The 17,229-nt window shown below is 39.3% G+C and overlaps 1 protein-coding gene across 2 annotated transcripts in view; it reads left to right on the forward strand.

Moving 5' to 3' along the window:
• PRDM5 (PR/SET domain 5) overlaps nt 1–17,229 on the forward strand; it is an 81,649-nt gene that overhangs the window by 20,995 nt on the left and 43,425 nt on the right. For both annotated transcript variants that reach the window (XM_086746905.1, XM_086746906.1), the window contains exons 4-10: nt 631–817; nt 1,483–1,657; nt 2,842–2,934; nt 3,204–3,325; nt 6,806–6,885; nt 11,825–11,909; nt 13,158–13,315. In XM_086746905.1, coding sequence (XP_086603031.1) covers nt 631–817; nt 1,483–1,657; nt 2,842–2,934; nt 3,204–3,325; nt 6,806–6,885; nt 11,825–11,909; nt 13,158–13,315 — 900 coding nt within the window. The remainder of the gene's footprint in view (nt 1–630; nt 818–1,482; nt 1,658–2,841; nt 2,935–3,203; nt 3,326–6,805; nt 6,886–11,824; nt 11,910–13,157; nt 13,316–17,229) is intronic.

Here is a 17,229-nt window from a genome sequence, read left to right on the forward strand (position 1 = left end):
ATACAGGGAAGAAAAAAAAAAAAGCGCCAAACAAAAAGCAGCTCTGTTATATGAGTTTAGGAAACAGCTGAGTTTGCTGAATATCTCACCACCCCGTGCCAGCCTTGGTAACTGTAATTAAATACTGTCAAAGAGCAAAGTTGTTAGTTTATGTATGTATTTGGAAGCTTGTTTATTCATTATGGAGAAGGTTTTGGAGCCTATTATTATGTAGTTTGTCCTCTCATGCAGAATCTGGGCTGGATCTTTGGCATTCTGTGGCTCTGTGTATCTACACTGATTTAAACCAGCTGACTTGATAGTGAAGATGACTGACCAAGGTTGAAAGCTTGATCATTAAAAAGGCTGGGAATCTGAAGGAGAGAAAGAAAATAACACTATGTTAACATTCTACTGAACGCTGTCTTATAATTCATGCAGTCAACAGGGAACAAAGCTAAAGCTGTATCAGTTATTTAAATTTTGTTATTTTTCTAGTACTCAAATGTTTAGTTTTCAAACTCTGAAGTTCTTGTCAGGCAGAGTGTGTTTGGAGAGGAGGAGGGCTCATGTTCAAGGTCCATACTTGTCTCTAGGTTTTACTTTTTCTGACATAATTATTCATTGTGTTCTACTTACTGTTTGCAACAGGAAGGGGAAAATATATTCTATCTGGCTGTGGAAGATATTGAAACAGACACAGAACTTCTGATTGGGTACTTGGACAGTGACATGGAAGAAGAGGAGGAGGAAGAAGAAGAAGAAGTAACTGTTATCCAAGAAGATGAAGACAGTGGCAACAATAAAGAAGTGCAACCAGCTGGTGAAAAAATTGCAGGTGAGCATTATGTGTAAGTTAGAGAACACTGACTCTATAGGACAGGGGAACTAGAAGGCTCCCCAGGCTTAGTCTGAGCTCTTATATGATTTTTTATATCTTTATTTGGGATTGAGTTGAGGTTCTTTTCTTTGCCTAATAAGAAACAGCCAGTCTTGTGAATTACTGAGTGAATGAGTGAGCGTAGATTTCATGAGAAGTTACCTTTAATTTTAGAATTGGAGATGGGGTTCATTTCACCTGACGTACAGTCTGATGAAAGCTAAGTTTTTGCTCTAAGAGGAGTAGTTTCCCTCTTACTTAGATGGGAGAGAAGTAAACCTTTTCATAAAACAGTTCAGGCAATCCTAAGGTAAGATGTTTAAGAAAAGTTAGGTGACCTGAGCAGTCTGGAGAATTCTCAGCATCTTTATCAAAGTAGAGACAACCTGGATGTCTGACTAAGGCTGACAGCCTCAGTCACACCCAGTTTAATACTTTGTATCCATTTTCAATAATGCTGATGGTAATCCACTCAAGATGGGCTGTCTATAATCTATTCAGAGAAATTTTGTGAATTTTGTGGTGCCATTTTGCATAATTTGTGTCTGGCAGAGAGTCTCTTAATGTAACCAAAATATTCCCTGAAAACTACTCCTTTACTGGTTTTGCCTTCAATCATGCAGATGCCCTCACCTGTAAAGAGGACCATGCATGCCCAAACTGTGAATCCAGTTTTGCCAGCCAGGAGATTCTAGCTGAACATCTTCAGACTTTGCACCAAAAGCCCAGCGAGGAAAAGGAATTTAAGTGCCGAAACTGTGGAAAGAAATTCCCTGTTAAACAAGCTCTACAAAGACAGTGAGTAGAAACAAGAGTGCTTTTTTAGGGATCGTTTAAATCAATTTCATTCTATCATTTATTTCTCTTGGTTTTATCACAGTTAAAACTTAGATTTTTATACTTATATATTTGTACCCTTACCCTTTACATTAGTTTTTTAATACGTTAATTTCTTGTATTTGTTGGAGGCTTCAATTTGAATTGCAAAAATGTTGCTAATTTTTTTTTGTTTTAAAATCAAGAGCTGCTGTTTGGTGCAAAACCATTGGTCTTCATTAGTGGACTATTTAGTAGTTTAGGAGATACAGTTTTTAAGCTGTGAATGTTGTTACAGAGCTAAAGTAAGATTTAGAAGAAAGAAAATTATGATCTGGAGGGACAAAAAAAAGGAAAAACAATTCTTCACATTTGCTTAAGTAAATATTTGGATGATGGAAAAAAAACCAAATAGAAACATGAAAGATGTGAGATTTCAGAACACATCTTTACTGTCCTTGATAGTGTAAATAAGCAGTTTTATCACTGAAGTCATATACCTTGCAATTATACTTTTGTACAAAACCATAACTTTTTGTATTTTGTTGTTTATAGAATTTTTCTTGGAATTAAATAGATATGTTACTTTTTATTATACATTTAATTACAGATAGGACATTAGATGCTTGAAGTGATTATAGCTAGTACATTTAATCTGGCTCTGGTATTGGAAAGAAACAGACTCAGATTGCATAGAGTGCACTTAAGGCTGCTCTTGTAATAAATTGATCTTTCTTACATCTGAATGATGTGAACATTCCTGGAACTGGCAGCTCTGTATGAGCTCTGTGTTCTTTCATGGAAATAAATAAAATTACGTAGCAGACAAGTATTTGGTGGAAGCAATTTAATATTTTCTCTTGAACTTTGACTTGTTCCTTCTAGTCTATGGTGAAAGTTGGATTTGTGCTGTATAGCTAGTTAAGTAAATTTTTACATCGTGCAGAGTAAGATTAATCTTTGTGAGGATAAAGCAGTATGATCCTGACTTGCTGTTTATGCATTCGATTAGACCCACTAAATTCCAGGAGACTTCACATATGAAATAGATTGAACACCTACTTAAAGATTTGTACAGCTGTATATATGCTTTTAGCTACTGCAAGCCTGTGTAAATTGTGAATGTCCCCCTTATTTTGGATGTTTTATTTTTTATTTTTCTTTAGCGTACTTCAGTGCACAGAGAATATCAGCCCAGGAGACTCCTCAAGAAGTTTCCAGTGCTCTGTGTGCAATACTTCCTTCAGCTCAGAATCGAGGTTTTGTGTCTGAGTTACTGGACTGCTGTCATATCATTGCTGGCCTCCCTTTGCATGCTAGCTTTCAAGCTTGTTAGTTTCTGTGAATCCTAACAGTGAAAGAAGTCAAATGCTTTCATTTCTACTCGCTGTAAGTAATGCATGAGATGGAGTGCCCTGGAACTCTGCAGTGCAGCATGCGTTAAGCTCAGAGTACTTGCTATGGGTCTGGTTTCTGTAGATACTGCTTTATGTGTTGTTTTGGTTTCTTTACTGGTTGTCACATATAGTTATGAACAGCACAAGGAGGCATGCAGAGGGGATGCCAGATTCATATGCAAGGCAGATAGCTGCGGCAAGAGGTTCAAGAGTAAGGATGCCCTGAAAAAACATAAAGAAAACGTTCACAGTGGTAAGAAAGAGTTTAATGTTTCTTCAGAAAAAAAACCTCTCTAACATGTTCCTAGCCTTAAATTTGCAAATCAGAGTAAACATTGTCTTTGGTTTCTTTTTGAATGGATTCCTTTGTATCCAAAAGAAAATTAAGAAGTAATTAACTACAGGAGTAACTATGCCTCCTCCCGCAGGTGGAGATTAACTGTATACCAGATGAATCATTAGTCTACTGCAGACAATGTAATAGGAATCTGGGGAGGTTTAAACTAGGCAAATAATAGACAAAGCAAAACACTTCAGTAGTGAGGACAATCAACCACTGGCACAAACTGCTACAGGAAGTGGCGAGTTCTTGATTTTTTGGTATTTTCAGGACACAATGGGATGTCTTTCTGGAAGACATGCTTCACAAATGATTAGGCTTGATGAGGGTATTGCAAAAAATTCTATAGCCTCTGTTGTGCAGGAAGCCAGAGCAGACAATCCACTAGTCCCGTCAGGCCCTAGCATTTTTATATCTGTGCACTGTGAGTCAATAGTTTTCAATCAAACTTCACTCTGCTTTCATGAAAGGGCAAAATACTGCTCTCAGGTCCACAATGCAGACCTCAGTTCTGGCATTCTGCTCTCTCTGCATGTCCTCTCTCAATGTCAATGGAAGATTGGTATGTGTGGGGAGAGCAGAACCCCAGAGTGCAAAGAAAAAAGTCTTTAGTTGGTGATGACAGCACCGAGATCCTTTGTAAGATTTTCATTACATGAAATTGCTTTCCTCTGCCAAACTCTTACAGTGTACAGAAACCCTTCCATAACCATTCTTATAAAAGATTATCTCCTTTTTTCAGTATGAGTAAGAATTTTTTTCATCCATGAGCATTGTTATGTTTAGGCTTAGCTTTGGTTAGTTATGTAGTGGTATACAAATTCCACAATTCTCTTGAATGATCGCTCCAGACATGACTGAGAGCAGACGCCTGGAGGATAATTTTGCTTTGCCTGCACAATGAGCAGAGCTTTTATTTCACCACTTGGGAGTCATAGCAATCACAACTGGTATCAGTGCAGGAAGGAAAATAAACTACTACTGTTGAGGGACACTGCTAGAATACCTTCCTGCCTTGTGTTAGCTGGAGGCAAGGGAAAGTGGAAAGGATTGTTACATGTGTTGCCCGTTACGCAAAGCTATGAAGGTGTATTCACTGTCACTTTTCTCTCCTCTGAAAAGGTCTCATTAATGCTGTTGCAAGTTGAAGTACTAAGTGTATTCCTTGTATTTATGTGTGTATCAGTCTATATAAATACTTATCATAAGTTTTATAATAGCAAGTGCATATGTGAGATTAAGTACTTTTTTATACTACAAATTTAAGTATTGAACCTTGAAGTGATTGACAGGGGTACGTGGTAATAAGAAGAATCAACATCATATGAATTCTTTAGGAGAGCAGGAAAGATACAGGATGCTGAGAGTCTGAGAAATTGAGCTGGAAGCATCTAATGAGCTTGTTTATGATCCATACTTCCTCTGTGCTTGACTAAGCAGTACACACCTCCTCTTTAGTTCAGTGTCCGTGCTTTTTAGTGTTCATTTTAATGTGAACATAAGCTAGGAAATACCTTGCATGGGCATGTGATTATAAACAAAGAATTAAATTTGTGGTGGCTTTGTCTTGTAACAAAATAGCTTTGTGGGTTTCTAAAATGAATTTCAAAAGGTAAATAATAGATACATCCAATTAAATGCTCTGTCACTTTTTAAAGCAACTGTGAAAAGGGAAGGAAAGTATGTCTGGTAGCTGAGCTGTAGCTTGTTTGTAATTTACATTTTAGATTGTCGTAGTTCAGCCCCGATCGGACCAGACTACACAGTCTCTCTCTCACTCCCCCCACCTTCCGAGAGAACAGGGAGAAAAAATATAAGGAAAAACGGCTCGAGGTTTGAGATAAGGACAGGGAGAAATCCTTAAAGTTACCGTCACGGGCAAAACAGACTCGACTTGGGGAAAACTATTCATTTATTACGACAAACAGCAGGATAATGAGACAGAGAACAAGATAACCTCCCCCCCACCCCTCCCTCTTCCCGAGCTTAACATTATCTCTACCACCTTCCCCACCCCGAGCGGCACAGGGGGGAAGAGGGAATGGGGGTTGTGGTCAGTTCATCACATGTTGTTTCACGCCGCTGCTTCATGGTTGGGGGAAGAACTCCTCACATTCCTCCCCTGCTCCGTTGTGGGGTCCCACCCCTACGCCACAGTCCTTTGTGGAACTGCTCCGGCGTGGGTCATCTCTTCCACGGGTGCAGTCCCTTCAGAACAGCTGTCCCAGCGGGCCCTCCACGGGCCACAGCTGCCTTCAGGCCTCCACCTCCCCCCGGTATGGGGTCCTTCACGGGCTCCAAGAGGATCTCTGCTCCTCCGTGGACCTCCATGGGCTGCAGGGGGACAACCTGCTCCACCATGGTCGTCACCCCAGGCTGCAGGGGAATCTTGGCCAGGAGCCACGTTACTCCTCCCCCTCCTTCTGAACTGACCTTGGCGTCTGCAGCCATTCCTCACAACAGGCTGGTAGATGTCTCCCAGGACCTTTTTTACATCTTATTCACTTCTCATCTCCTCTCCACTTCTTGCAGCCGGGCTGGACCGAGTCGGACCAAGTCGGCTGCCTGGCGAGAGGCCAGAGGGTGAGGCCTGCAAGGCCCATGAGGCCTGCGCCTCCCCCTCTGCGCCTCTGCCCCCGCTCAGCTTCTTCACGTCTTCTCTTCTCTTTTTTTTTTTTTTTTTCCTGTTTTCCCCTTCTTAAATACGTTATCGCAGAGGCGTTATCATGGGACATTCTACTACCAATCGGCTCGGCCTTGGCCAGCAGTGGGTCCGCCCTAGGCCCGGCCGAGTCCACTGAACAAAGGGGAGCGACTTCTAGCAGTTTCCTACAGAAGCTACCACCTTAGGCCCCCCCTCACTAACAAAACCACGACATAGATGAAATTTGAATTCATGATTTGGTGCAGATACAGTTTCCCTGTCTTGCTCAGTTAAAGTCCATTAATGATATATTATTTTATTTAGTAGAATTCTTAATGCTTTCTGAATAAAGAAAACTGGGAAATGGTGGTTTTGACTTCATTTTGGGATCTTTTTTTATCATTGTTGCACGAACTCCTATATTGACTTCAACTGTTCAGTTATAAAGTGAGTTCTTCCTCGTTGTGAACTGTGCTCTTCATATTGGATTGGTGATGTGCGATAATGTCTATTTGAAGGGTTTTTTTCTTTATTGTTCTAGTTTTCTTGATTTACATTCCGTCAGTTAGTGGTTTGTTGGACACCCACAGAGAACTCCTGATACGGAACACTTTGAAGATGGGATACAAATGTAAAAATCTTATGTCAGTTAAGTGACCTGTGAAAAGTCACAGACTCAGTGGAAATATTTAGGTTCTTTTTGAGCACTTCCTTTTTAAGATGTTGGTGGTATTTTGTTTCTGTTTCAGGAAATTCTAGGAAGAAGCTGATGTGTTCAGTGTGCAATAAGAAATGTTCCTCAGCAACAAATCTCCAAGAGCATCGAAAGGTCAGTAAGATAAAGGCTAACCCACAGCAGGCTTTGACTTCACTAAGATGTGAGACTGTGGTGCTTGGGTCACTTGAAAGCTGCTGTAATGCAAACCTTTGAGTAATCTCTTTCATGGTTACAAAACCAATGTGTTTTGTTGTGGGTATTTATTTTTGTAATCACAAATGGTTAAACCAAAAATCTTCCTAAGGTTATAATGCATCTTTTACCAAATACAAAGATATTTGTGCTTGTATTATTTATGCATTCCGACATTAAGTCAAAGTTGCCTGCTGTTCTCCAGCATTCTTAGACACTAAGCTAAATCTATGTTATGTAATGATGGGATACAGACAGACCATAAAATAGGTGCATGAGCCTTCAGTTTTTCTAGAAAATACACTCAATATATCTTATTATTTTCTGACATACTAGTGAGGGTGTTATTTGTAATTTAGTTATGCAGTGGTAAAAAAATTTGTTCCTCAAAAAGAAGTTTTTAATGTCTTTTTGTTAATGCACATAATCTTTTATAACCAGAACAGGAGGGGTTAACAGTTTGAAAAGCATCTATTGGAAATAAGAGGGTTCATACAGAAATACAGATGGACCATGAATATGAGATTCTGAATCCATTATACCCAAAGGAAGTCCCTGCAAGATTAATTTGATAAATCACTAAAACCCAGGAGATTCTGTTTTTACAAAAAGCTACATTGTACTGTTTATCAGATTAACTGTAAGTCTTAATAATGCTCCAGTTATAAACGGAATCCATTGAGGATATAGATGATATCAATTCAAATATGTTGTTGCAAAGGAAGTGGTGGGGCCCCTCCTTTTTGATTTGTTTGTCTCCTTGCTTATATTACTGTGCCCTGCATTTCTTGTCTAACAGGGTTATACTTTGTTACTCCTTAGTCCGAGTTGTGGTATGCCTTGCCACATGTAATTACAGTTTTTACACATCAGTGCACCCTGTGGTGGCCCTGAAAATGCAGAATATTATGGTTAGTGTGTCCATTTTATTAAAATGTTTGGTTTGTTTCAGTAGTTGTAATTCTGTGCAGACCAACAAGTCTTGCAGGTTGCTTGTGCCTTAAATGTCTAAAGATAAGCCCTTTCTTAGCCATGCACAATTAAACTTTGCTGCCATCATCTTCCATCCCTGAGCATTACCCTCTTATTTTCCAGATTGTTACTTGTATCATGATGATTTTCAGTGGCACGGCTTTTCGTTGTTGTTGTTTTAAATCTCAATAAATTCAAGGAAATGTAAGGTGTAAAAGACCTCAAGAAGTTTTCTAGTCCATTCTGTTTTGCAGAGGGGAGTAAGCGTGTACCTAAATCATCCTAGATAGGCGCTGTTTCATCTCCTGAGAAGTTCCACTAAAGAACTCCGTAGATGCTTCCTTGTATTCTAACTTTCAGCTTTAGTGCCATCAACTTTTTTTAATGTGTTCATTAGTCTAGTGTTTGTTTTTTCTGATATTCCGCTTAAATCTTCTTCTTTATGGAAAATTGAGTTAATTACTCTTTTTCTTATCTGAAAGAATGCCAAGAAAAATTCACCACTGTCTTCTTTGTAACAATTAGCATATTGCAAAGTTGTTATGAACTCCATTTGCAGTTCCTAGGCTGCATAAACACAGTTATTTCAACATTTCTTCATGCATCTGTTTTTCCAAAGCACTTTTTCTTTTAGTAAGCTTTTTCTTCCTGCGGATTCTCTCCTTTTCACCTATATGCTTCTTAAAGTTAGCTACCCAAACAAGAAGAGCAGCGATGCTTAGTTGAGCCCTTGGTAATGCCCAGATTGTCCTGAGTTTATTAATACACAGGCTATGTCTATTTAAAACATCTCAGAATGACAGTGCTATCTAACAGCAGCATCAGCCTCATTATTCATATTTTGTTTGGAATTCATTAATGTTTTCTGTCGTGGTGCTATGTAAACTGTTGGTCATCACGTAGTATTTGTGCATCTGATTTCTGCTTCCTAAATATTGAGTGTTTTGGAGTTTCATTCAGAGTGTGGAAAGGAAAATCCTTGCTTAGTAGGATTGCAGTCCTACCTAGAATAGTCTCATCTCCATTTTTTATTTAATATTTTATTTCCAAAACTGTTTAGCATAATACAACACTTCTCCTGTATGATGCCTATAAAACTTCAACAACAGTCATGATGTTGATCCACTGATGATATTGCTTTTTCTGGTGATTAATATCTTTTTGCTTTCCATTCTGTCTATATCCTGTCTACTTGTTCCATTCTGTCTATATTCTGTCTACTTGTTCTCTTTTGTCTTATCCTCCAATCGTAAAGTGACATTCTTCTAGCTGATATTTGTAGTAGTCCATGATTTGGGCTGCTAAGTGATGTTGTAATATTAAAAAAATAAATTCCCAGCAAATACAACTGAAGAAATGCTTGTACAGCAGCTTACAACAGACTGGGTAATAGAATGAAAAAGTTTGTTGTGAAATCTCCTTTCTGCAGGTTTCTGATGCCTACTGACAGAGCAAATGAAACACCATCTGAATTAGATTCTGATACTAAGTTCTGAAGTTTAAGTAAAATGCAAAATTCAATCATTCAGTGATGATAATAGTGAGCAAGCGAGGGGAGTGTTGTCTTCATTGAAGCAGATTCTTGCTGAAGGGTTCCTGTTTTACCTTTGAATAGAGATGTCTCATGTTTTGGATTTGAATTGCTCACAGGAACTTAAACTTAAAAAGCGAGCATATACATGTGAATAGCACAGGCTGCCCGGGCTCTCCACTGAGGCTCTACTGTTCTGTAAGTGGAAAGGGAAGAAAAATTCAAACAAATCCCAGCGTTGCTGGTTTCTTTTCCCAGGACGGTGTGGTCAGAATTGACAGTGCTACACTGTCAGTACTCGTAGGTAGGTCGGGGGCTATGCCTCTATCTGGCTGTACAGCTCTGGGGTGAGTTTCTGACTGTTGTTGTACGCAGATGTTTTCAATGGGAAAGCAGTTAATTCTCCTGTTAGAAAGAAAATTAAGAACACCTTTGAGTATCAGGCAGTAAAGCTTTTTTTTCACTTTGGAAATGGTCACAAAACAAATGCATGTGTGAGTTGCAGGGTTGTGCTTCGCTGGCAAGACTAGCTTGTGCAGTTAACCTTCTGGATTTTTTAGCAGATTTCTTATCTGAATTGCATTAAGAGGCATGCTGTAGCACAGTCTGCTGGAGGGAGAATGACAAAGCCAAGAAGAATCCTACTCATCCTTGTTCTAAGAGATTGAGAGTGTTTTATTCTTTATGAAAAATCCTTGATTCCTTCTTAACTTTCTTTGTTGTAGAGCTGGACTTCCTGCAAAATTAGGGTGAGGAGAGTCACTCCTGCCATTTTTCACCTGCCAGATCCAAGCGTCTCTGTCTTGGATTGTTCAAATATCATTATTCATAAAAATATTTGCTACATTTTATTACTGTTGTAATAATGTAATTATGCACTTTTCTAAAGAACTGATTACAGTGCCAGCTATAGAATATATACAGCTATTTAATGCACATGCACACAAGTATGTATCTGATTCTTTTCTAAAGAATTGATTAAAGAGTATCAGCTATAGAATATCTATTTGATAGCTGTAGCTTTTTAATGCACATGCATGCAAGTCTCTGATGCAGTTGTATTCAATGAGACTTTCATTAAACAATGCTCAGAAGTTGAAATCAAATATTTGTATAGCGTAAAAGCACAGTTTGGGTTCTGATGTATTAAATGCTATGTTTAAGAATACCTTACAAGTTATTTCAAATAATTGTATTGAGGGGAAATCCAATAGCATTTGGTTGAATAATTATGTAAACGTCAGTCAACTGTCTAAGTAAAAATTTAGATCTTTTGGGAAGGGGTAGAGTAGTAGTAGATTGTTTGTGCACATAGGAGAAATTAATCTGAAATGCAACTGGATGAAAGGATATTTAGAGCAATTGATCTTCATTTGCACTTACCACTGATTCTGAGCATTTTGTTAAGCGTCACTGTCCGAAGTGTGCAAGTTTGCAGCAATTGTAAGAAGTGGCATAACCACTTTGTGGTTTATTAAAGCCTTTAATTTGCTCTAAAGTTAGTTTGTGAGTAGCAGCATAAAACCACAATGAGGCAGGATACTTACCGAGAATTTGATACTTACCGAGAATTTCTTTTTTTTTTTTTTGTTTGTTTTAAGTGGAAGTCTTAGTTGAGCTTCTTTGCTGTCAGCAAATGTTTTTCATTAAAGCATTGTGTTGAACCTTTGATACTTGTTATTCTTAGCTGTTCGATTCTCCTACAGAAAGTCTAAGGGTTCTCTAAAAAAGCTTTATGAAATGTGATCTGTCTAAGGCTGCAGTTCCAAAAAGCTGAAATTTATGTTTAGTTGCTCTGTGACTAGATTGCGAGGAGGCTGCTGACAGCAAAGGAGCAGAGGGTGCATGGTAATCATGACAGGTGGAGAACTATGCATGTGTTGTGATTTTGGAGAACAGTAAATAACACAGGATTATTTTTTTTTCAATTGAGTATCGGAAGTTGCAGCTCTCAACTGCCTCTTCTATTTTTCCGTCATTCAGTTTTTGATGACGTTATGAGCTGTGGTGTTGAAAATCATGCTAATGCTTACTGCATTTACTGTTTGAGACACTGCTGCCCCTCCACTGTCTTGCCTCTAAAAGCTTTTAAGAGAAACAATCCTGAAATAATTTGATAGTGCTTGCTTACAGTAGTTATGAAGTAACTGTGTCATTTTTACTTATTTCTTATTGTCTAGAAGAAAATGTTCTGAAAAGGGGACTAGCAAGGGGGAAATCACAGGATATTAATGAGTGTCAGTATAGCTACTGGCTAAGAAATAGTTATGATCTATTAGAGAATTTATCTAAGTGTAAGATGTGTGATCTTGTTTGAGACATGTATTTAATTATCATTAAACACTCATTTTGCAGGTCCATGAGATCTTTGAGTGTCAGGAATGTGACAAGAAATTTATTTCAGCTAACCAGCTAAAACGCCATATGATAACTCATTCAGGTAACGTACAAAAATAACACAAACCTATAGATAAGAATTTTACCTGCATTAGTTTCTTATAGAAGGCTCACTGAATTCTGTATTGTCCTGAACTGTTAAAAAAATCTCAGGTTCCAAGGAAACCATCTAAGTTAGCCTTTCTAAGCCTTTCAAATATCCAAGTGTAATCCCATAATTTTCTTGCGATTGTTGCTTTGTGAAGGTATTTTTAGCTGAGGGTAGATGATATCAGTTAGCTGGGATAGGGCAAAAGATTGCTTCTTGGCTATAGAGGAGGTGAAGAATCAGTGGGTGTAATTTCATGGTGAAAAAAAGAGGATGGGAGCTCAGGTACGCTGTTGGCCAGAGAGCTGTGATAAAAGGGAAAGGTTAATATATATATTTATTTATATTTTAGTGGACTCACATGCACGTAGTTTCCAGTCAGAGGAAAGCAGCTCATACTCTACACCATTCCGTAGGCCACACACAAATGTTTCATTGTGCCTGTCCTCTGCCAGAACAGGTCGCTGTGAGCGGGGAGCGGCCTGTCCACTGGAGGTTTGGCAGTGTTACACAAATTGGCTCTGCCAGGATTTCTGATCACTGCGATCTTGTGTTTCTGTGTCTTTCACACCAACCAACACAATGGAAACACAAACGCTGTTCTGTCAAATACATTAGCATTTAAAAAATGCAGGTTTTTACAGCGGCACAGGCTTATAATTGAACTATTTTCTCAGTATCAGTCCCCACCAAAAGCTCATTTCTTGTAAAGTAATCTATATCTCAGTGGCTCCCAGCTTTCTTTTGACACTTTTGAATGAGCATTAATGTAGTTGCAGTCACCAGTTGAAGCATAAAGGCTTTTTGCATAGGAACTTTTGATTTTGGAAGCTAATATGTATATTGTTAATTAAGTTTTAAAACATTTAAACTGTCATGCCCTCTTTCACATTTGTAATCTGGAAACAGTGTTTTCCTCTTTGAAGTCATTCTCTTTTGATTTAAGCTAATTAATCAGAATTTAGTTTTAGCAATGATTATTGCAAAGAATGTGCCAATTTCTTGAGATACACCATGGCTCATCTTTTGTGAAGTGACTTAACTGTCTAACATAAAGGGCATTAGATGTCTTTCTAATTGGTTTAATCTTAATTGGGTTGACTTAATTGCAAAAATCTCTCTGAGGAGATGACTGTCTCTGCCTTTCATCTTCTCCCCCTGTATAAACAGGAGATTAAATGTCCCCCCACTCATTTTCTGCAGAAAAACGCCCCTACACCTGCGAGGTTTGCAATAAGTCCTTCAAACGGCTTGATCAAGTGACTGCACACAAAATAATACACAGTGAAGATAAACCTTATAAATGCAAGCTTTGTGGAAAGGGATTTGCCCACAGAAATGTTTACAAGAATCACAAGAAGGTAAAGCACTCTGCTGTTGTTGTTTACAGGTCTGCCAGATTTGCAGATTTTTTTTTTTTTCTTTTAAGTGGTTCATCGTTAAGCTCTGACATGCTTATAAACATGGGATTAAAATATTGGAGAAGGTATTTTTTTTTTTTTTAGTGTTCTTTGTCATAACCAAAATCTCAAAATGCTAAATGAATTCTAGTTTTTTTTTTTAAAAAAGTGAAATAAGCAGAAGGAAATCACAGTTGCTTGGTTAAAAGCATCAGATAAATCCCCATTTTCTGGGTTTTGTTGGTTTTTTTTTTTTTTTGGTATTACATTATCAAGTTAAAAGTTTAACTGATCCAAAATGTCATCATTTTTTTTTTTTAAATACCATATTTGAATAAAACTGTGTAGTCCTGTTGCAGTCATTGCTGGACTTAGCAGCAGGTGCTTTCAAACTATACTAGATTTGCACTGCGTAGTGTTCACACATTAAAACAACATCTGAAAAAATATTACCTGAAAAATAGGCTCATGAAAGGATGCTCAGCTTCTGTTGATTTAAGCTCAAATCTGCTTGGCCTAATTTCTATAATGCCTGTCATTATTTTTAACCAGGGTTTACATTTTTAATGACAAGGCTATATCCATGACTGCTGTTTTAAAATTACAGGACTGTAAAAAAGGAAGAAAGGGAAAAAAAAAAAATGACCTGTCTGGTTTTGTGCCCAGTATTTGGAATCCTTTGCTTTTTTTTTTTTTTTCTTTACGTTTTTTAAATACTCCCCCTTTCTTCTCCCTGTTTGATGAAACTGATATACTCATACTTACAAGTCTTTTGCACTTTGGCTTATGTTATATGCCATCTGGGAATTTGGCACAGGATCTTTGCACCATCTCTTGCACTTTGAGCCATAAATCATGTAAGAGTAATAATAATGCCTCTCGTAGGATGAAGTGGTGATGACTGTTTAAAACAGAAAGCATGCAGAAGCCTGCTGAAGGACAAGATTAACTCCCATATATGCTGTGGTTGTATCTTATGTTTTAGACTTTATTAAGAAAATGGAGCAGAATCTTGCAAATGGGATATATTCTAAGGAAAATGTAGAAAGTAGGATCTGAAAAGATACTTCTGTATCTTGCATTAATACTTTTTACATGTTTCCTTATGTTAGTTTGCAGTCGATGACTGGTAGGGAGTTTGGGCTGAGAACAAAAGTCAGGATTAAGTATGAATGAGAAAACACTTTGACCCAATTCTGTGTTTAAAGCAGCAGCACCATTAACATGAGGAAGGATTAGAGGCTCAACTTAATGGGAAAAATATTAGAATTTAGACAGATCTAGTGAGTGCCTAATTTTGACAGAATTCCTTGAAGCATGTTGGAACGCTTATTTCCTGAACCTGTTTACACGTAGTACTGGCTGCAAATCAGTGTCTCATAATGAAAGAAACTTATTCCTGTTTTTACATAAAGATTACCCAAACAGCCGTAAATATTCTCCCATCCACATTTAGGTCTCCTCTTTGTCGTGGTTTTGTTTAGTGAGGGGGGGCCTAAGGTGGTAGCTTCTGTAGGAAACTGCTAGAAGTCGCTCCCCTTTGTTCAGGGGACTTGGCCAGGCCTAGGGCGGACCCACTGCTGGCCAAGGCCGAGCCGATTGGTAGCAGAATGTCCCGTGATAACGCCTCTGCGATAACGTATTTAAGAATGGGAAAACAGAAAAAAAGAGAGAGAAGAGAAGATGTGAAGGAGCTGAGCGGGGGCAGAGGCGCAGAGGGGGAGGCGCAGGCCTCATGGGCCTTGCAGGCCTCACCCTCTGGCCTCTCGCAAGGCAGCCGACTGGGCCCGACTCGGTCCAGCCCGGCTGCAAGAAGTGGAGAGGAGATGAGAAGTGAATGAGATGTAAAAAAGATCCTGAGAGACACCTACCAGCCTGTTGTGAGGAACGGCTGCAGACACCAAGGTCAGTTCAGAAGGAGGGGGAGGAGTAATGCGGCTCCTGGCCAAGATTCCCCTGCAGCCTGTGGTGACGACCATGGTGGAGCAGGTTGTCCCCCTGCAGCCCATGGAGGTCCACGGAGGAGCAGAGATCCACTTGGAGCCCGTGAAGGACCCCGCACCGGGGGAGGTGGATGCCTGAAGGCAGCTGTGGCCCGTGGAGGGCCCGCTGGGACAGCTGTTCTGAAGGGACTGCACCCGTGGAAGAGATGACCCACGCCGGAGCAGTTCCACAAAGGACTGTGGCCCGTGGGAGGGACCCCACAATGGAGCAGGGGAGGAATGTGAGGAGTTCTTCCCCCGACCATGAAGCAGCGGCATAAAACAACATATGATGAACTGACTGCAACCCCCATTCCCTCTTCCCCCCTGTGCCGCTCGGGGGGGGAAGGTAGTAGAGATAATGTTAAGCTTGGGAAGAGGGAGGGGTGGGGGGAGGTTATCTTGTTCTCTGTCTCATTATCCTGCTGTTTGTCGTAATAAATGAATAGTTTTCCCCAAGTCGAGTCTGTTTTGCCCGTGACGGTAACTTTAAGGATTTCTCCCTGTCCTTATCTCAAACCTTGAGCCGTTTTTCCTTATATTTTCTCTCCCTATTCTCTTGGAGTGTGGGGGGAGTGAGAGAGAGACTGCGTAGTCTGGTCCGATCGGGGCTGAACTACGACACTCTTTCACTTACTAAATTAAGAAATGAGCGTGAGAGACAGGAGGCTGACTTAGACGTCCTGAATTGCTTTCTTGGACACGTCTCTCTCCATTGAGTAAACAAGGAGAGGTAGTAGATAACGGAGGGGGGTATGGATGTGTGTGCATAAAACCAACTGTAAGGTGTAAGGCAAGGATGTGGTAGTTTGGGATACCAAAATAATTTTAAATGCTATGATTTTGAGAGGGCTGCACTACTACTAGGGGAAGAGGACAATAGTTCTTTTGCTTGTTCACAGGAACGTAGATCCAGAAACAGTAGAAATTTAAACCTTTTTTGTGTATCGTACTTCTATGTATTTCTTCAGTTTGGGTTTTTAATCATTCTTTAGGGGTGTATTTCTTTAAGACATCCTCCTAGATGTTATTTTCTTTTTGAGGAAGAAAAGTTGGCCTCTGAATAATTTCACAGTGCTTTTTTGAGTTCCAGCATGCACTTACTGTGCTAGTAGCAGGGAGCTTAGAAACCTGCAGCAGGAAGGATGGGTATAGTAGTTAAAAACACTTAAATCAACAGCATTTAACACAAAATATACTTTCAAGTTTGATAGCAATGTGCTTGAAAAAACTCTGGGTTTTACAACAGAGCTACATACTTTTTATTTGTAGTAAGAAACAGGATATGTATACATTTTGTGCTTTTGAATTCTTGTTTCATGTTTTATATGGAAACTTGTTATTGCTGTTATTTTTGTTGTTCCTTTGTGGGGGTTATTTAATCTCACTTTGTGTTGGAAGTATCAGAACAAAACCGGCTCCCACAACATGTGCTTTTAAACATCTTTCAGGTGTGGGTGAATGTTGGGTCATTTCAAAGGTGCAGAAGTAGATTAGTTCCTCACATTTCACAGGATTTCACTGGGAGATAGACAGTGGAGTTGCTAAGAGTATTTCTGCTCTGTTCAGTAGAGCATTGTGATGTGAACCTTAACTTAGCACTCATTACACTCTTAGTTACAGATCTGAGAGGCAGGAACCATTAAGCTTTCTGTGGTACCCCTCTGATGTGCTCCTTCTGCATACAGGTACTACACTGCTCTGTGTAGGGGCATGTGGGAGCTTGCTTTGTCACTTGCTTGGAGATGTCAGCACAGAGAAGTGTTCCGCGATGTGGAACTACCTCAGGTGTCTTTTGAAAAAACTCCATCTATATGACTGAGGGATCACATGAAGAATGTGGTTCCATTTTTCTGACAAGGGGAGAGAATAGTATCTGAAATTAAGAGGCTA

Source organism: Chlamydotis macqueenii, chromosome 4 (genome assembly GCF_036417535.1).
Source record: "Chlamydotis macqueenii isolate bChlMac1 chromosome 4, bChlMac1.mat, whole genome shotgun sequence".
NCBI lineage: Eukaryota > Metazoa > Chordata > Aves > Otidiformes > Otididae > Chlamydotis > Chlamydotis macqueenii.